The 21,267-nt window shown below is 38.6% G+C and overlaps 1 protein-coding gene across 5 annotated transcripts in view; it reads right to left on the reverse strand.

Moving 5' to 3' along the window:
* Positions 1-357: 357 nt before the first annotated feature.
* Positions 358-21,267, reverse strand: part of akap11 (A kinase (PRKA) anchor protein 11) — a 32,816-nt gene continuing 11,906 nt past the window's right edge. For 3 of the 5 annotated variants that reach the window (XM_051905083.1, XM_051905084.1, XM_051905087.1), the window contains 8 exons: positions 20,853-20,984; positions 20,088-20,328; positions 14,182-18,340; positions 13,911-14,066; positions 10,761-10,847; positions 7,848-7,894; positions 7,291-7,472; positions 358-4,181 (listed from right to left, as the gene is read on the reverse strand). In XM_051905083.1, the coding sequence (XP_051761043.1) occupies positions 4,014-4,181; positions 7,291-7,472; positions 7,848-7,894; positions 10,761-10,847; positions 13,911-14,066; positions 14,182-18,340; positions 20,088-20,328; positions 20,853-20,984 (5,172 nt within the window). In that variant the 3' untranslated portion in view covers positions 358-4,013. The remainder of the gene's footprint in view (positions 4,182-7,290; positions 7,473-7,847; positions 7,895-10,760; positions 10,848-13,910; positions 14,067-14,181; positions 18,341-20,087; positions 20,329-20,852; positions 20,985-21,267) is intronic. The other 2 variants (XM_051905085.1, XM_051905086.1) reach the window with 2 other exon arrangements.

Genomic DNA, 21,267 nt, shown 5'->3' on the forward strand with positions numbered 1-21,267 from the left:
GCTCGACTACACAATAATTGAACTGTTAGGGGCCATTCACATTCACATTCGTTTTTGCATTCCACTGTGCAGCTTTTCCATTGTTCTTTGATGTAAAAATGCACTGGACAGACACGTTTGACTGTTGCATTCATGCTTTGCAATTTTTCTTTAACGTCTTGCACGACACAACATTCTAAAAATGAGGCGCTCAAGGTAAAAGACTGCCCTGCATCCCACATTTTTAAACGCAAAAACATGTTCTGTGTGATTGGCCCCTGAAGCCCAAAGAATACTTCCTTTGTCTTTGACAAGAAAAATGTGATTCCTCGATACACAAGTCCTTTCATGTGAAAAGTAAATGAGCACACATCACGATTCAAATGGAAAAGCTTTATTACCCACAGCTTTTTACAGTGTACAGGTGTAGTGCATTAAGCTTTAATGTGTAAACTACTCAGCAACTTCACTGGGGGGACAAGTAGTGTATTCACCATTGCAACTTATACTTACATAAATTATTAAATATCTTATTTGGCAAGATTATACAAATGGGCAGGAAGAAAATAGAGAAGTCAGTGTGTATCATTTGCCCACTACACTATGAGACAGAATGGAGAAACACTGCACAAGTAACAAAATATTCATCTGTTTAGTATGGCGTGTACTTTGCATTATACATGTAGCCTTACATAACAAAATAGCAACAGGTCATTTGTGAAAGATAGGAATGTACACAAAAATAAGGTGAATAAGAACACAAGAGCAGAACATTTACAGCATTAATGTTTACAATTACTGCAAGAACACGGATGCATGTACAATCCCACTAAAAATGAGGCAGCGCTGATGGTCACGGCGTACTTCTGCCAACTTCTTTTCAAATCTACTCAAGCTTCAATATCCGTATACAATACTTAACTTCTTTTGCCTCTCCCACATTATGGTTTAAGTGATACTGCTATCATACGAAAATGTCCAACTCAACAGCATATGGCAGGTTTTTTAAAAAAACATTTTAAAAGAATGTGAACAAATACTGTGTAAGTGCAGATCCAAAAATATTTGGCAGCGCTGATGTTATAACAGCATGAATACAGAAATGCATTTTTTTTTTTTTTTTTTCTCATCATAGTAGGTAGTGACCATATATGGTGTCAGCCAGATTTAAACCATGCACAAGATAATGAATCAGCACTGAAGAGTATATCATGCACACGTAAAGAGAGATACATGAAGCATGGACTGAAAGCGCATCATGCGTGTTACAGGGCAAAGACATGAAAGAAACAACGACCGTTACAACTTTGATTGCCTCCATATTGTTTCTCTAATCATCAAATCACACTGTAACAGTATCTGAGAAGACAAATCTAAGAAGGATCATGTTAATAAAACTGAAAGGAACAGGTCACCCAAACTTCTGTCATTATTTACTCAAGCAAATTGTCGGAGCCCCGCACATGATGTGGACAAAAAAAAAAAAAAAAAAAATTATATATATATATATATATATATATATATATATATATATATATATATATATATTTATATTGTGGCCACGATTAAATATTTTGCTTTTAGTTAAATCATGGCCATGAATTAAGAACTTGTTCCCACAATTTATTTATTTTAAATTTTATGGGGGCCTTTTTGTGCTTGTAAATGGACAGGACAGTAGAGATTGACAGGAAAGTATAAAGTGGCGAGAGGGGAATGGGATCGGCAAAGGACTTAAGAGTCGGGATTCGAACACCGGTCGCCGGAAGCGCAGTTGCGCTATGTGTCAGAGCACCAACCACTAGGCCATAGGTGCCACGTTGAACTAATTTGTTCCTTTGTTTGGATTTATCTAAAACAAGGGAACAAATTATTACAACGTGACTATGATTGAGTAAATCCAGGGAGAAAATTATTATATCGTTCACACGATTTACTTAAAACAAGGGAACGAATTAGTTAAACGTGCTGACGTATTATTAGTAAGTTGTGGGAACGAATCGTTGGCCACAATATACATATTTTTTCCAGCATGTCATGTGCGGGGTTCCGTACCAAATCCATATGATGTTTTATTTTTCAGTGGAACGCAAAAGCAGAATTTTTTTGAAGAATCTCAATATCTCTCTATACTATACAAAATTAGTTCATATTGACCAAAAAACTAACAAAATAAACGTGTGCGGTATATTCCAAGATTTCTGAAGCCGTATGATTTTTTTTTTTTTTTTTTTTTTAAACAATATATCACATGTATCATCCACTCTGCTAAAGCTCATCTACATTTCATGCATTCAAAAATGATCTTGTGATTGTGTAATAACTGAACATAATACACAATTTTTTTAAATCTTGGACGCAAATGTGGGATAGATACTGTTGTACAAAGGCTTTAATATTAAGAATACTGCTCACAAGTCGTGTGTTTTTTTTTTTTATTGGCCTTTTTGGAGCTTGGCAGTTTGTATGCAAATAGTTGTGGTAAGATTCTTTCAAAATGTATGTGTTCCAAAAAGAAAAAAGAAAAAGAAGCAACATATAGATTTAGACTGACATGAGAATGAGTAGAAAATGACAAGTTTTCCTTTAAGCACAAAACTGCAGAGTGAAAATATTTTTCATACAGGTCCCTTGAGGCATAATAAGTTACACGTGCCAAACACCTACTAACGGTTGGCAATCTATCGTTTATGCATTACTATAATAAAGATTGTTTTTTTGAGGTCTAAATAAAGATATAGGGAAAGGCCTGTCTGACCGTTCCTCAGTAAAGTGCAATATTCGGTGAAGTGCACACTAAAGGGCAGGCAGTGAGTAAGAAGGTCCACGTAGAGGAGGTGACTAGTTCCGATATACTCACTGCAGATGTGTCCTCATTTAGTAATGCACTACCAGTGCGTCACAGTAACCTCCAATGAGTGGACAACGCCAGGAGGAAATTAGAGAAAAGTCCCCTGTAGAGAACGTTCAATAATTTTAAAAGCTTACCGCGAGTTTCCTCTTTTGGCAAAGGGGGTTTACTTTTTTAGCAGCTTTTTAAAGTAGGCTTAAAAGTGTATTTGTGTTTTTCTGTAAGTTGGCAACACAAATCCCTCCACTATTTAGTGATCTAAAACATTTTCGATTCTTTATGGGCATTGGATCACGTGGAGTCTTAATTACAGCCTCTGGTGTAAACAATTCAGTTCAATTTTATCTTCTAGAAAAGCATATTTACAGGTATACCTATTCATTTTAAACCATTATGAATGTACATAGCTAAAGGATTTTTATCATCCAGAAATAATTGGAAAAATGTCTGAGTCACAACACTGGAATGTAAAAGTGACTACTTATTGATGGATTCATTCAACAGAAACTATCTAATGTCTAATTACCAACGAAATTATATTTTTAGACTGTTATGACTGGTAAGTGTTGTTGCCAACAAATGTGCTATACAGGGTAAATATAATTAGGTAATTGTTATGATTACCTTAGACTGTGATTCTCTTTTGAGTTATGAGTCATGGAATACCTTCCGGTGACCTGAAGCTCTACTGGATCGCATGGCTGGTCCCTTCAACAAGTGCAAACATCACCGTAAAGGAGAGGTGTGGAAATGACATAAGCTTTCCTGCAGCCATGGGGATCCCCTAACAAGAAATCAACTCATAAAACCCATCCATTTTTTGTGTTGTGGCAGGGTGTGTAAGCAAAACTCAGTGATTGCGCGCCAAACGTGTGATATGCAGTCTAATCTTAAAGAAAACAACGTGACTATAAAAAGAGAGGTGAAAGCAAGCAAAAGGGACTCTCGGTCACGGCATGCAACACACACACACACACACACACACACTTGAACGAACGGCTCTTAGATTACTTCAGTTGTTTCTATGGCGCCCCCTGGGTGGCCACTGGTGCACAAGCAATACACAACACAAACACATTCCACTGGCTATGCCTCTAAGTTTGGCAGATACATTGCAGATCACTGTAAAGTGACAGGAAACTTCATCTTTAATGGCTGACGGCTGTCAGTGTGTGATGGTGATTTACGCTTGTTCTAGGAGCCACTGGAAGAGGCTCTTGTGGCTGCGCCTTGTGTTGCCAGCCTCGGGCTCTACCTCGGTGCGACACTCTTCAAAGTATCTCAGCAGAGCCTGCAGGAGGTCGGCGACCCTGAACTCTCTCTCCCTCAGCCTCTGGGCCACGGCCGGCAGCTGGAGCCAGAGAAAAACACGCATGAAATTAAGCTATTACTGCTAGAGCTGGGTGATAGAGCTAAAACATTAACTTAAAGTCTAATTAAAGTCTGTGAATCTATTTACTCAATTTGCATCATCACTCAAAAATGTTCACTGAAATCCCTTTTGTGGCACTTTACAGAAAGAAACAAAAATATAAAATATCAAAAAAAGATATTTACCTACATTTAAAGTTTACATTTTGTGGTACTAGCCAATTATGTTTTATTATTTTATAAACTAATGCACTACCTTTAAAAGTTTGGGGTCCGTACGATTCTTCTTTGAAAGAAATGAATACTTTTATTCAGCCAAGATGCATTAAACTGATCTATAATGTTGCAAAAGATTTCCATTTCCATAATGAGAAGAAATGTTTCTTGAGTAGAAAATCAGCATATTAGATGTGACTGAAGACTGGATTAATGATGCTGAAAATTCAGCTTTGCCATCACAGGAACACATTACATTTTAAAATATATTCAAATAGAAAACAGTAATTTTAAATCGTAATAATATTACTGTATTTTAATAAGCCTGGGTGCGCATAGAGGCTTCTTTCAAAAACAATAAAAAAATCTTACTGACCCCAAACTGTAATGGTACTGTATACTGTTACATTATTAAACAGATGGTATTAAAATTCTATTAAACCTATATTTAATGTACTCATACTCTTAAGATATGAGACAAGAAGAGCTTATCAAACTGATGACAAAGCGCATTGTAATATTCACAGCGTTGCTTAATTTTATATCGCCAGAAAATCACTGCAAATAGTGAGTATTAAAAGGGTTAGTTCACCCAAAAATGAAAATTAAGATATTCTTGATCAAATCCGATGGCTCAGTGAGGCCTCCATTGCCAGCAAGATAATGAACACTTTCAGATGCCCAGAAAGCTACTAAAGACACATTTAAAACAGTTCATGTGAGTACAGTGGTTCAACCTTAATGTTATGAAGCAACAAGAATACTGTGCGTCAAAAAAAATAAAAAATAATGACTTTATTTAACAATATCTAGTGATGGGCGATTTCAAAACACTGCTTCATGAAGCTTTACGAATCTTTTGTTTCAAATCAGTGGTTCGGAGTGTGAAAGTTTCGAAATTTCAAAGGTTCACCACTGGGGGGCATGACTTTGGCAGTTTGATACACGCTTCGAACCACTGATTCGAAACAAAAGATTCGTAAAGCTTCAAAGCTTCATGAAGCAATGTTTTGAAATCACAAGCAAAAACTATACATGAAAAACTTTGCTCTTTCTCCTCATCCTCTATATCACCTGCACACAAATTCACTGATTTCCGCGGCTTATCGCCTTATAAACGAATGCATAAATGTCTTAGTTATTGTTCTGTTGCACATACGGGTCAGTTCAGGATTGTGACCTGTTCACACTCAAACCTGATATTGGCCACATTTATATATATAAAAAAAAAAAAAAATTATAAAAATTCGGATCTGAGCAATAATCAGAATTGAGCACCGAAGGCTTGCAGTGTGAACGTAGTCTAAAACCTCATTCAGACTGTCAGTCCAAATCCGGTTGTTATGCATATCCGACTGGAATCCGATCATACTGTATTGATCAAATGTGAACGGCAAAAAAAAAAAAAAAAAAAAAAAAAAATTCACATGAACTGCAATTTTTACAAATCAGTTTTAAGCTTCATTCATATGTGGTTTGAAATCCTATTCAAATTGCATTTCTTGAAATCCATTTCATTCAGACCGCTCTAATCCGATTTTGCATGGTTTATGTGACTTTCTCACGCCACGTAAAATGTGCACATGTCTGACATTGTTATAGGAAACATGCTGAAAGTCGCTGCAGAAACAAGGTTGTGTTGTCGAGCTGGTCGAGCAGAAAATTACAATACAATGGAGACATATTTTGAGACGACAGCACGGAATAAAGCCACGCATGCCAGCCTTCTGCCGCTGCCTCAGAAGACGTAGTAGTCTAGCGCAGTGGCTACATATTGTCAAGTTGTAAATAAGAAAACATCTGTATTGCAAACCCCTCCACATTGTTTTTTTGTTGTTGTTTTTGTGAGGGACATATCGTTAATGACATATCATTATACCATACAGTATGTCCAAACGTTTGCCTATCATCCATCAACCTCAAATGTGGCTTATCATTTGAAACATGTAATTAGTAGCAACTTTACATGGCAGCTCACTCTAACATTAACCTAGATAAATGTGCGCTATTATTAGACGCATATCCAAGTGTTCGTGCGGAGTGTGGAAGTTAAAGCGTGCTTACTGCAAGACATGGAGGCGCCGATGCGATCACTTGCATCTTTCCTGATAACAGCGGAAACAACTTAAAATACTCCGTCATTTTTGGTCATACAGATAAGAGTAATACATCATTTGTAAAATAAAAAAAACAGGATGCGCTTTCTGTCGTCTCGGTCTCCGTGAACTTGAGCATGTCAAAAAAATAAACCAAAACTCAGTGTATAACCTGCCTCACAGACATGAGAAATATATCTTTAGAAAGCTTGAAATGTTAAGCGATTGTCAACCAATTCAAGTTGAAAACAAATATTCTCAGATTACGTAATCCGTGTATATACGTAAAACGTGTATATAGGCACAGCCACTACTGTGGAGATGACGAGTCAGCATGCCGAAAACACATGCTCTGCAGCCGAAAACACAGAAAACTTTCAATAAATTATTAAAATGTTTCGACAGTCTCCTTGAATAATTATTACTTTTGCCGGTACGCTGTGGCAAGCTTTATGTGTGTGCTTGAGCGCTGATTAGGCTATGTATTATATATAGGCAATTAAAGGTTCATTATTATGATGTATAAGGCTTATTAATATACATGTGCAATTAGTTGACTAATCGCTTAAATTTACGACTACTAGTCGACTAGAAAAATCTTTAGTCGAGGGCAGCCCTAATTGAAACCAATGCAGATATTCCGAAAAACGAAAAAGTTCCATGGGATGCACAAATCGGATCTGAACAGTTGCGATACGCAGTGAGGACAGTCAATAATTTAGATCAGATTCCAGTCGGATGCACAAATAATCTGACAGTGTGAACAAGTGTTCTCACCTGCTGGAGCTCCTGGCCTGAGAAATGGCTAAGCTGCATTAAAGACAGATCAGCAATAGAGGCGGCGATCCACTGGAGCACAGCCGTCAGCTGGGGGTCCATAGCCCCACCCTGGACATCGGTACTGACCACCAAAAGAGCTCTTTCTGCCTGCCCATGTTCCCTCTCCACTCGCACCGCTCCTGCACATACATATAAAACACACACATTCAGCTCATACATACACACAAAAACCATCATAGCAAAATAGTCTACTTCAGCAGACCAGTTTCCCACGCTCTCTCTGTTAACTAGGCCAGACACAGAACTCTGCTTGAGCTCATCTGTTGACCCACATGGAGCCGGTCTGACAGTTAGACTACTAGGAACGAGGATAAATAGTCTTGTGGCTTTGACAGGGGCGCGCTGAAGGTGCTTGGCCAAGTAAGACCACTTTAAATGAGTGGCAGCAAAATAAAAGGCTGAAATTAGTTTAACAGTTGAGGTTTAACATCAGACCACAGAATAAACACTAGCATTGGAGAAAAATACAAAGAAGAGATATAGTTTTCATTTACCGCCTGAATCCTCTTTGGCCTCAGCTTCCTTCTCTTCAGCACAGTCACTGTAAGGTGAAAAATAGTACAGGTGTAAGAGAGTCTTACTGACAGACTAAAGGGAACGACACAACGAACCACATGCAAGGGAGAGTGACAGCAGCTCCCAGCATTCCCTTTTCTCATATAAACCAGCTCCACTACTGTTTCAGCTAGAATTCATGCCATATTTATGCATTGATGCCTTCGACTGAACAACTGATTTGGTGTGGGGCATTATTAGCAAAAAAAATTCTATCAATATTTTTCAGATTTGCATATTTACATAATCTGAGGAACCACATTTTCTACTGCTATTTAGCTAAATATTGCTTAATTTAATACTGGCAAATAAATCAGCAGTATATTATAAATATTTGTTGTCCAGCTCTGATTTGGATGGACATTTTCTAGCATAAGTTTAAATGAAATGATCAAGAATAAACATTACATTTCGGAAGGATCATGTGACAATGAAGACTGGAGTAATGATGCTGAAAATTCAGTTTTGCTGGAATAAATTATTTTAAAACATTAAAATAGAGAATACTTGCTTTAAATTGTAATAATATTTCCCAATTTACTGTATTTTTAATCAAATAAATGCTGGATTGGTGCGCATACAGTATCTCACAGAAGTGAGTACACCCCTCACATTTTTGTAAATATTTTATTATATCTTTTCATGTGACAACACTGAAGAAATGACACTTTGCTACAATGTAAAGTAGTGAGTGTACAGCTTGTATAACAGTGTAAATTTGCTGTCCCCTCAAAATAACTCAACACACAGCCATTAATGTCTAAACCGCTGGCCACAAAAGTGAGTACACCCCTAAGTGAAAATGTCCAAATTGGGCCCAATTAGCCATTTTCTCTCCCCGGTGCCATGTAACTCGTTAGTGTTACAAGGTCTCAGGTGTGAATGGGGAGCAGGTGTGTTAAATTTGGTGTTATCGCTCTCACTCTCTCATACTGGTCACTGGAAGTTCAACATGGCACCTCATGGCAAAGAACTCTCTGAGGATCTGAAAAAAAGAATTGTTGCTCTACATAAAGATGGCGTAGGCTATAAGAAGATTGCCAAGACCCTGAAACTGAGCTGCAGCACGATGGCCAAGACCATACAGCAGTTTAACAGGACAGGTTCCACTCAGGTTCCAAAGAAGTTGAGTGCACATGCTCAGTGTCATATCCAGAGGTTGTGTTTAGGAAATAGACGTGAGTGCTGCCAGCATTGCTGCAGAGGTTGAAGGGGTGGGGGGTCAGCCTGTCAGTGCTCAGACTGGGTCATGGTCTGGGGCTGCATGAGTGCTGCTGGCAAAGTGGAGCTACAGTTCATTGAGGGAACCATGAATGAGCAGAGCATGATCCCTTCCCTTCGGAGACTGGGCCGCAGGGCAGTATTCCAACATGATAACCCCAAACACACCTCCAAGACGACCACTGCCTTGCTAAAGGAACTGAGGGTAAAGGTGATGGACTGGCCAAGCATGTCTCCAGACCTAAACCCTATTGAGCATCTGTGGGGCATCCTCAAACGGAAGGTAGAGGAGCGCAAGGTCTCTAAAATCCACCAGCTTCGTGATGTCGTCATGGAGGAGTGGAAGAGGACTCCAGTGGCAACCTGTGAAGCTCTGGTGAACTCCATGAGGGTTAAGGCAGTGCTGGAAAATAATGGTGGCCACACAAAATAATGACACTTTGGGCCCAATTTGGACATTTTGTTTTACTTAGGGGTGTACTCACTTTTGTGGCCAGCGGTTTAGACATTAATGGCTGTGTGTTGAGTTATTTTGAGGGGACAGCAAATGTTATACAAGCTGTACACTCACTACTTTACATTGTAGCAAAGTGTCATTTCTTCAGTGTTGTCACATGAAAAGATATAATAAAATATTTACAAAAATGTGAGGGGTGTACTCACTTCTGTGAGATACTGTAAATACTTCTTTCAACAACATAAAAAAAAATCTTAACAACCCAAAACAGTAACTGTACTGTATACTGTTATATAATTAAATGAGAGATGGTATTAAAATTCTTTTAAATCTATTTCAATGTACTCACAAGTCTTTAGAAAATGTAATAGCCAAACAAAAAGTGCACTGTGATATTCAGAGTTTTGATTAATTAATCAAAACTTAAATTTTATATCGCCAGCAAAATCACTGCAAACATAATGAATATTAAATATGTCTCCAAGGCCTCAATAAAATTGAAAAAAAAAAAAAAAAACTAAGGAATAACCTGAATTTGCCTAAACTATAAACTATTTATAAATGATAACTTGCAATATTGCCAGATAAATCAGCAGTATATTATAAATATTTGTTGACCAGCTCTGATTTGGGTGAGCATTTTTTTTTTTTAAAGGTAAGGAATCATGAGACAATATCCGTTTCTGGTTGTAAATGCAGGGGATTTTTTTTTTTTTTTTTTTTTTTTCTCCAGATATGCTTTTCAGATGTTTTTTCTATGTATGATGTAATGATTTATAAAGTGATCTCTGTTACTTTTCACTCAAATGCACATGATTCATGTTGTGGACCTGAACTCTAATGAGAATTAGGGACTGGGAAATTCTTTTTTCACTCAAACAGGAAGCATGCAATTAGGACAGATAGTTCATTCTTTAGTAAATACATCACAAAACACTTATGAAGTCAATGACCCAACCCCAACACTTCCTACACCCACAATTCTACCAACATGAACACAAAGATTCAATTGACTAATTCCAACCACAGGATGGAGAACAACAATGGGAAGTTTTGTTTTTAATAGGTAATGTCAGACACGTTTTCAGCACTTGCTGATAAAAAGTTGCATGACATCATGCAATAATTAGAGCCGCACACACTGGCTATGCTACACCTCTTTCCATAGACCAACCTGTCTGATGGAGAGAAGGACAAATGTTCTTCATAAACCTCGCCTTCTAAACCCAGACTGCTCCAGCTACTGCTGTTTCCATTACTGCTGGGGGAGAGAAAAAGAGAAACACTACAAAATCATTTCTATGCAAAACTAGAAAACCTACCAGGAGCTTTGTGATATTTTTGATACATTTGATATTTATTTTGCTATTAATCTATTTGCTCTGAAAGGGTTTAAAGCAGTGGTCTCAAACTCAATTCCTGGAGGGCCACAGCTTTGCACAGTTTAGCTCCAACCAGCTCCAACTCACACCTGCTTGTAAGTTTCTAGTAATCTTGAAGACCTTGATTAGCTGAATCAGGTGTGTTTGATTAGGGTTGGAGCAAAACTGGCCCTCCAGGAATTGAGTTTGAGACCACTGGTTTAAAGGATGGTTTTATTTTTTTTTTTAATTCAGAAGAACCAGAATTTCAACCAAACACCAATCGTAGCCATTAGTTTCAAAATGTTTCATGCAAGATATAAAACACAGCAGAACTTAGAGCTGCACAATTAATCGTTAAAGGGGTCCTTGATTACGATTTCACTTTTTAACTTTAGTTAGTGTGTAATGTTGCCGTTTGAGCATAAACAACATCTGCAAAGTTACAACGCTCAAAGTTCAATGCAAAGGGAGATATTTTCTTTTACAGAAATCCCTTTTTAAGGACTACAACAAAAGGCTCTTAGGGATTACAACAAGCTTCTTCCCGGGTTGGTGACATGACAAACCCCAAAATTTACATTAACCCTGACCCCGGGAACACGCAACAAAGGGGGTGAGGCCATGTCAGGCTGCTTTAGAGAAGAGGAAGAGTTGTTGTAGTCAATCGTTATTATCATGCCGTCATTTTACACCGGACTGCTTCACAAATGAGTCAAACGGGTCAATTCAACACTGGATTTGCTCAAAAGACGGCACATGCTAGTCGATGAGTTGAATCAACTCCACAGAAACTACATAAATGTATCCACTATTCATTCAGAATTGTCCAGTTGCATTCTAAAAGTTGTAACTTCTTCCTGAGTCTCTCCATCAGTGTCCGACTCCGGTTTAAACAATGTAAGGCTGAACACCGTTACTGACAATCGTCATTTTGGCTGCGTGAGATTCTCCAGCTTTGTTTTTGTTGAGCAACCGAAGCGTGAGCTGTTAAAGCTCCGCCCTCTTCTGGAAAGGGGGCCGGAAGCAGCAGCTCATTTGCATTTAAAGGGAAACACACATAAACGGCCTGTATTTGCTTTACATCTTGTAAAAGAAAAAATAAAAAAATAAAAACTGGTGTCTATTAAACCTTTGAAAAGTACGATCACAGCGAATATTTAGATCTGCGTTGGCACTGCCGCTGACCCAGAGAGAGCAGCTGTCATGTATAGGTATGAAAAAGCTTCACAAACAGCTTCTTTTCAAATAGTATCATTATTTTTGTGTTATAATAATTCAAAGTATCACAGAAGTACTGGGATTAAAGTTTATAGTTCAGATATAAACATTGATGTCTATGGCAGAGATCAAAATAGAGTAAATCACCTTTGAAAAGAAACTTGACACTTCAAATAAAGATTGTATCAATTACAATGTTACACCAGTAGGTGGCAATAAGTGTCTGTTAAAAAAAAGTATTTGTCATTGAATCATTCATTCAAGAGAATCGTTCAAAAATGCTTATTCATCCAGTAATAAAACAAGTTAAGTCTTTATGAGTGAGTCATTGAATCATTTCTGCATTGAGTCATTGAATCAATTCAAACTAGACTGCAGTAATTAACATTTTGTCAGAACCTCTAGTAAATTACATGTTATTTTGTTTAGTCGACTATAAAGAATCGTGGGAGAAATTTTATTTTAAAAAATAAAATTGTGACTCTCAATTTATCCAGAATCGTGCAGCTCTAGTAGAACTGTAAATATAATCAAGACATTTAACTAAAAGAACTTGCTACCACGCAGAGATGTGATGACGAGTTTTGAAGAGTCAATTCACTGTAACTGAAGCTCTAAATGTAAAAACTCTAAACATTTGTATAAACACTCATACTCATTAATACTCAGTCATGAGACAAGAAAGGATAGAAATAATAGTCTAATCAAACATATATACAATGTTGCTTCATTTTTGTATCGCCAGCAACATAAAAAATATATATTACCCAACCCTAACCATGTTATGTAAAAATTAATTAATTAATACAGTACTTGAGCACATGAAACTAAAAAAAGAAAACTGTTAACTGTCATCTATATTTGGACATACTGAGAATTTATGGAGTTTCTAGGTTACTCGAGAAACACTGCCTTAAGCTGACAACCACACCTTTCACAAATATTTTGATACCTTCATGGTATCTTGGGATGTTCAAAACAAAAATTGCTCATACATTCAAACTTTTAGTTTCTTGGGAGATATTTAAATGTTGATAGAAATTGCTTCTATTGAGACACTGCAGCCAAAAACAATACTCAACAATGCTTGCCTTTGAAAGACAATACAGTGTGAGTCAGCTGTCATGTTTTGAAGCCAAAGACACTTACATTTTTTCTGAGAATGAAAAACAATATCCCTAAACGCTCATCTAGACAAGGCTCTAGGTGTTCCTCAGCAATTTTGGAAAATGGTGAGATAATCAGCAACTCTGGTTTCAAATAAATTGTAAAATGGTTTGTGTATAAAAGAACAATAAACATTCTTCAGCAATGAGTCACACAGTAGGTTCTTCTAGTCTACAACCTAAACTGATAAAACTCAACATGCGAATATAGTCAAAATGTCTCAGCTGAAAACCAATCATGCCGGCAAATGGTTTGAAAAACACACCAAAAGTCTACTATGCAACGTATGGAACACCTGACATTGACACTACTTTTCAAACACAGATCTCTCCTCTACATACTTCATTGAGGGTTTGCAATGGTTAGGTCAAATGCAGTCCTTCCAATTTTAATTCACCAAATCATACTTTTCACAATGATTAGAACCACATGGTTGTGAAAGGTGAACAAGAAAAGAAAGTAAAGTGCTTTGAACTTGAGTGTGGTATTAGTCGACTAGCAATGCTTCATTTACTGTTTAAATGAACTATTCTATATCTTGTGTATTGCTTGTAAGTGTGGTGAGACTTGTTCACCTGTCACTTAGATGGTGAAAGCTGCTGCTCTCATCTGGGTGGTCTTCTTCAAAACTCAGATTGGACCAGCTTCCAAGACTGTCATCACCAACACTCAAACTAAGCTGTTGACTCACTGTTGACTCCGTCACATTGACGCCATCCCTTCTAGGAGTACTGAAACACAGAAAGTCATCATGAAATAAAAAAAAGTTTCAAAATCATTAGTAACAGGATGAGCAATTTTAAGTGATAGACTGTGTGTATGACTGTGAAATCTGTGTCACTTTACCCGAAATTGACGGTTTGGCAGACGTTGGACAATGCAGATGTCATAATCTCTGTGGTAAGACTTTCTGCAAAGCTTGCGCCATCATGACCAATCCCACTGTCTGCATTCAAGCTGGTGCAGCTCAGCTCTTTTTTGGCTTTTTCAATGACACTGGACACCATTTCTTCAGCAAAAGTAGCTCTCTTCTCCAAATCAATGTGAATTCTAGGAATTTCCAGTCCAGTCACTGCATCGGATTCTTGTTGCCTTCTTTTCAGTCCCTGGAAACCACGACGACCATCTCTACTGCAAAACAGGCATTCTCGACCTTGGCAGTATCGGCAGGTTTCATATGCCTCAGCCAGCTTTTCTGTGAAGGAATTAGGTTCGAGTGCCCTCCTGTCCCCAGCTGCCTGAACACATGCTGGCCCCAGCGTCATTTCCAAAGTGTCATCGACAATTTTCCTGGCATAATGTTCAATCACTTGCATTACACTGCTGTTGCTTTTGCTATCATTCAAGCTGCTCGTACTATGATACAGCCTGTTAGTTTCTGTATAAGTTAAAAGAGAGCATGAAAATGTATTTTTGATGAGATTTTCGCGCATGTCCTCGACACTGGATTTCCTGTAGAGGCAAGAATCAGTGAGCGATTTAGGCAGTCGAACTGATGACATTCTCAACTTTCTCGTAACGTCACATGTGATGTTGTAGGCGAGCGACTCAGCAAAGTTCACAAGTTCTACATATTCGTTACTGCTCATGTCTTGACTGTCTTGACAAGCACATGGCAGAGATTCACAAGAGGATCCATCTTTTCCATCAGTAAGTGCAGTGTGGGTTGACTTGGATATGGGAATTTGAGAGACATCAGGACTACGATCATTGTGTAAACGCCTAGAGGAGTGTAGCCTCAAAGGAGATCTCTGCTTTATTTTTCTTGCCGCATGAGCCAGGCCAGATTTAATAGATCGATATGCCAAACGAGTGGCATACTGATCCAATATAAGCTCTCGGTTACCTCCCTCTTTCTTGAGAACCTTAATGAGGTATCCTGCATATTCATCAGTGACACTTTCACAACTTGGATACTCTGATGACATTCCACTTGCTTGGACGTCACCAGACAATTGACAAGTCAAACTTCCCAAAAGGCCATCTCCACTCTGACACTTGTCAGTAGAGTTTACAGATCCTCTTTTTATCGTTTTGTGACGACAGTGGGTTGAACTCATCATCCTCTTGACATCGTTGATGACTTCTCCAGCCACTTCTCCAGCATATGTCCACAAAGAATTCAAAGTCTGTTCAGAAAACTGTGCACTATGCAAGGCAACACTGCCTTTGCTCTCGTCACCCATAGGCTTCTTCACATCTCCAAGACTTAGTGTGTCCATCTCAGTTGCCATGGAAACAATGTGGCACGCTAAACGCTCTGCATAATGGAGCGCACTCCTCTCGAACATTCTGCTCCTGACATTGGGACTCAGCTCTGACTGGCAGTTTCTAGTGTGTGGACCATCTTTCTGGTTCTCCTCCTCGTCTTCATTGCTGCCAGCTTCTTCAGAGAGAGACCTAATGAGTTTCAGCATGAAATCAGCCTTGTCTGAAACTGAACCAGCTTCTTTGGTGTCGGTGGCAGGCGGGTAATAAGGGGTGGGTGGAGGAGTCGCAGGAGAAAATTCTTTTGCAAGCGTACCTTTGAGCTTCTTTGAGAACTGTCTGATCTGTTTCTCACTGTACTGTTCCGATGGCTGCTGAGGACTTGAGGGTGGAGTGCTAGGAATTTCAACTGATTTCGTTCCAGAGTTGCTGCTTGAAAAATCTTCTGCACCTACTTTTCTACCGCCACAGGAGGCAACTTCAAAACTGGGTACTTCCAGCGTGTCCCTTCTCACGACAGAACGGACCTCTGGGGTGAGCTTGGATACTGGACATACACTTCTGGAGGATGGGTCACTAGAACCCTTTGGCACCAAGTGAAAGGGAATCTGAGAGGAACCTCTCTGAGTCGACACATGTGATTTAACAATTCCATGGCTTGGAGTGGATATGCGAGCTGCTATTGTTTTGCTCAAAAAGTCTGCACAGTCCTCTACTTTTTTCTTTACTTTTGTAGAAGAATGCATTAGATCGAATGCCTCACCTACTATAGTGTCCACCATATTTCCAGAAAAGTTTTGAAAAGTCTTTCCAATCGAGGGCTTACCAGAATCACTTTCAGTGGACATGCCGTCGACAATTTCCTCACCACTGGCATCCTGGATTCTTGCGGGACCAGGTGATGATTCAGTCTGAGTTGCTGCAGACGTATCTGAGGTTGATGATGCAACTTCCCCTTGGCAACAAATGGTTCTTTTAGGGCTGGTCTGACACACGTGACCAATACTGGGTTTATACTGAGAAGGTTCATCTGAGTTCTGTACATGGGATATGACCTTGCCAGCCACAGGAACTGGAACACAACTGGCGATACCTGACACGCAATACAAGGCTTTCTTCACTGTGCAACCAGGATCAGGCTCTTGATTTGCAGCCTCTGTGACGGCCTGAGATCCAAGATAGCTTGTTTGGGCACTGCAGGTTTTTGTGATGAGAGAACTATCTTCAGCACTCACATAGCAAATATTGTCTACTGACACACTGATAGCTGCCTGGGTAGTGAATGTCACATCAGCTTGTGAGAGCTCTATAAAAGCCTCTTGGAGAACGGACTCCGACAGATCAGAGGCATAGGATGAAACCACTTCCTCGTCTTGCTCAAACGACCAGTCACCTGGTGTGAGTGGCGTTGAGGGATGTGAAAACTGGCAAACCTCCATAATTCCTTCAAACACTAATTCCTCAGCAAGATCTGCAGCAAATCGTGTGACAGTGTTGTTGAAAATCTGCTTTTTCACAAACAGAAACTCTTTGAGGGCTCCAGAAATGGCTTCTCCTACTAAGAACCCGGCCAGACCATTTATGGCACGCTCTTTTAACACGTATGCATGGCGCATACCTATCTCATGAAAGGCCATTTGAAATACTGAAGATGTCAGCCTTGCAGCCAAATGGCAAAGTGTAGTGGTACAGGAGGACACACCTTTCTGCAAGTCCCTTAAGGCACTTCCAAGGCTCATTTCGACTAAGTCTGTAGCAAACTTCTGAATCCCATCCTTAAGAGTCTGTGATTGGGATTTAGTGATGGTGACTGTCTCCTGGATGTCTGAGAGCTTCATTAGATGCCCATTAGTGTTTTTGAACTCCTTATGACACACACAGCTCAAGTTCTTATTAATGTTAAAATCAACAGGGGAGGAGTACCCACAGACCGATCCAAGAATTTCTTTTGACAGGCTGTTGGCAAAATCAGAGTATGTTTTGTACAGTGAGCAAAGGTCCTGTGGTTTACGTAATTCTGAGCCATCACCATCTGCCTTCCAAAAATACTCTAAGGACCCTCCTTCTCCCAGTGGGCTAAATGCAGATGAACGAACTGGACTGAAGAGCGGCCCACCTTCCTCGCAGGGAGTCCTCGCTGGCCGTGGGGAATCTGGTGCATCAGAGTGAATACTGTACGGTGATCCTGGTTTAAGTGGAGTTGGTTTCTTGACATTGGCTGGAAGAGTCCTATGATCAAACTTGTGAGGATTCATTGCTGTGGTCGAGCACCCCCTTGATACAAATTTACATCCAGAGCTGTCAACATACTTCTCTGTTTGACCAGGGAGGGGCTGTTCTTTAAGGACCTTGATGTTGGAATCAGAGGACTGGTCTAGTTCATCAAACTGATCAAAGCTGTCGAAAAATTCACTGACTTCTGAGTCAGAGTCTTCTACTCCATCCTTTAGAATGGGGATCTTGGGAATGTCAAGTTTTGCTTTAAGACTCTTCTGATATCCAACTTCATCCAGGAATATAATAGGACTGGGACTTGAGCAGTCTGATTCATCTGACTCCGTGAGTGAAGTAGCACGTCCCTTTGGCAGACTGCTAAGTCCATATGGGATTTCTGAAATTTCGGGCCACGCTGTTGACTTTAGGACAGTTTCTGACACTTTTGCAGCAGCCTTTCCTTTGCGCACTGACTTCCTAGGTATAGAACTTATAATAATACGAGATCCAGTTAAGTCTTTTAAATGAGTGTAAGGGACTGTCTGGGATGCCACGTCCCTTTGGTTCCTCTGACTATGGGCACCTGCAAGATCAGAAAACAGTTTGTAAGAACAGAACTGTTATTAACATAGGCAAATACTTAATAATCTTGATAATCTAAAGGTCAACGTCCTGTTTTAAAATGGGTTTAAATAAAAGCTTATTTTATTTCAATTTATTTACATTCAAAAGTTTGGGGTTGTTACAATGTTTTTGAAAAAAGTCTTTTAAATGCTCACCAAGGCATTACCGTAAAAACTAGGGGTGTAACGATTCACTCGTTTTCTCAATGCATCGATTACAAATCCCGTCGATGCATATGCATCGATCTTGAAACATGTTTTTGGAATTGTGAATCGTTACTTTAGGCCGATAATCGATGTAAAATGCTAAGAATCGGATTAATCGCAATTCTATAGCTCTCCTCAGGACGACCACTGCTATTCACATGAGCAGATGACAGCTCTCTGTTAAGACAGCAATAGTTCTGAGTCAAACTGCTCAAGCCATTGATAAAGCTGCCAAGTCATTGCGCGATCACTACTGTTGAAATAAAACACTTTTATTGAGTGGAAACATCGCTGTTATTTTCGATAAGATAAAATACTGACGTTTTAAGGAAAAGGGTCATTGACATTACCTGAGCAATTTTAAGGCGCGCATTTATTGCATGGACGGAGCAAACACATAATGTAAATGTCTAAATGCATACTCACAGTTCAATGAATGATAAATGAAATTATGAACTTAATGTCGTTAAACTGAAAGTAGGAAGGAAACTGCTGAAATAACGACAACATTAACACTGACATAAGAGCGCGTGGTTTATCAATCAGATGCGCGTTAAAGTTGCGTTCGTTACTATAGCTACAGTAGAAATCCAGCGCGTTTTCTTTCAGAATCATCGTAAGGAAAAAGCTCCATATAAAGAGGACAAAGAGGGCTTTTAAAGCCCTTTTCAAGTTCTGGCTTATGTAAATTTCCACAAATGCCAATTTTTATAGGCTATTAAAATAAAGTTATGTACCATCATTAAGAACTAACATGAACTAACATTAACAATGGACAAAAGTTTTTTGTTTGTTTGTTTGTTTTTTGCCCTTACTCTCTGACCTCCTGAAGGCCGCTGTGTAAAGACACACTGGGGGAAGCATTTCAATAACCCTATGAATGCATATTAAAATGTAGAATCGAATCGAATTAATCGAATCGCATCGAATTTTAATGTGAATCGTCTCGTATCGAATCGTTCTGAATTTGTAAAAATCGTTCTTGAATCAAATCGAACACCTATGAATCGTGAATCGAATTGAATCGCTGTCTACCCAAAGATTCACAGCCCTAGTAAAAAGATTAATATTGTGACATATTATTGCAAATTTAAAATAAATATTTTTTTTTTTAAGTTTTTTTTTTTTTTACTGCATAATTCTTCAGTCACATGATCCTTCAGAAATCATGCTGATTTTGTTCTCAAGAATTCTTATCAATGATAAAAACAGTTTTTTTCTGGGCTCTTGTATGGATAGAAAGTTCAAAATAACAGCGTGTAGAAATAATAAATTATTATAAATATCTTTACTTTCGCTTTTGATCAATTTAATGCATCCTTGCTGAGTAAAACTTTCTTTAAAAACATTTTACTGACCCTAAATTTTTGAACAGTAGTGCATTTATTAAAAAAAAAATCTTTTAGCTATTTTGAATGAGAAGCATAGATAGCTAGTGACCAGCAACCATAAAAGTTTTCAAAATGCTTGTGAACAGCTGCTAGTTCTGCTTTTAATTACCTGTGTCCTCCTCTTCAAGATGTTCAAAAGCAGTAACAAAGTCCTCTTCAATAGAAGAGACAGACTGATTTGTGTCATCATCCTCAGCTTGACATGCTTCTGAAGTGCCTCTCTGCAGAACCTGTAACTCCAGGGCATACCTTATCCCAGCTGTGTATCGAGCCAACAACCCCAGCATGGTGCAAACACTAATCTGAGGAGTGGGGCTATGTCTCAATATACACAAGGCTCTTGAACAGGCCTGAGGGTGAAAGGAAAAAGAACAATGATTGCATTAAAAAAAAAAAAAAAAGAATCAATCAAATGCTAGAATGACAGGATATAAGCCTTTACGTCATAATACATCATCAAGGTAAATTGTTGATAAACTTAATGTTAATGGAAGATAAACATAATTCACTTAAGTCTGCAAACATTCAATTCCTGAACTGACATAATTTCTTGAGAAGTTGTGATATTTAGACTTCTCACGGCACTCTTATTTTCCCTGACATACGTGAAAGAAAACATGAAATCTGTTGTTATGTCTGAGAAACACTTGTGGTTTGATGAAATGTTCAGAGTACAAAACTTAATACCATGGCTGCCTTCCACAAGGTTAGCTCTGTTTAGACCCAATTTCACACAAAACAATATCACAAATTTGGAAACCCAGACGAAACATTGAAGGACACCTGATATCAAAATGACAGCAGCAAACACACGCCTCAAACAAAACATAAACATCCTCCAAAATATTCAAGCATAATATACAAAAAAACGAACCTGAGAAACACTGTCTTTCCTCTCAAATGGTCTTTTGGGGTCTTTGAGGAGCAGAATCTCTTCATCTTTAAGAGTATGAACACGTAGTGATCTAAGCAACTCCATCATCTCAGTGGAGAGGGACGTCAGAGCCTGTGGGCATCAAAGAATACATGACTTTAGGAGCCAACAAAGGATGCCTATAATGTTGCATCTATTTTGTGGTCTTTGCTGAGCCACTCTATTCTTTACAAAGAAATTAATTTAAAAAAATTGAAAGATAAACCACCTTTTTATGTGTGCTTTAGTTTATACAGTTAAAAAAAAAAAAAAAAAAAAAAAACAGATTGGGTTTGGTAAGATTTTGTAATGTTTGAAAGAAGTCTCTTATGCTCACCAAGCCTGCATTTATTTGATCAAAAAAACAGTAAAAATA

The sequence above is a fragment of the Ctenopharyngodon idella genome, chromosome 9 (genome assembly GCF_019924925.1).
Source record: "Ctenopharyngodon idella isolate HZGC_01 chromosome 9, HZGC01, whole genome shotgun sequence".
Lineage (NCBI taxonomy): Eukaryota > Metazoa > Chordata > Actinopteri > Cypriniformes > Xenocyprididae > Ctenopharyngodon > Ctenopharyngodon idella.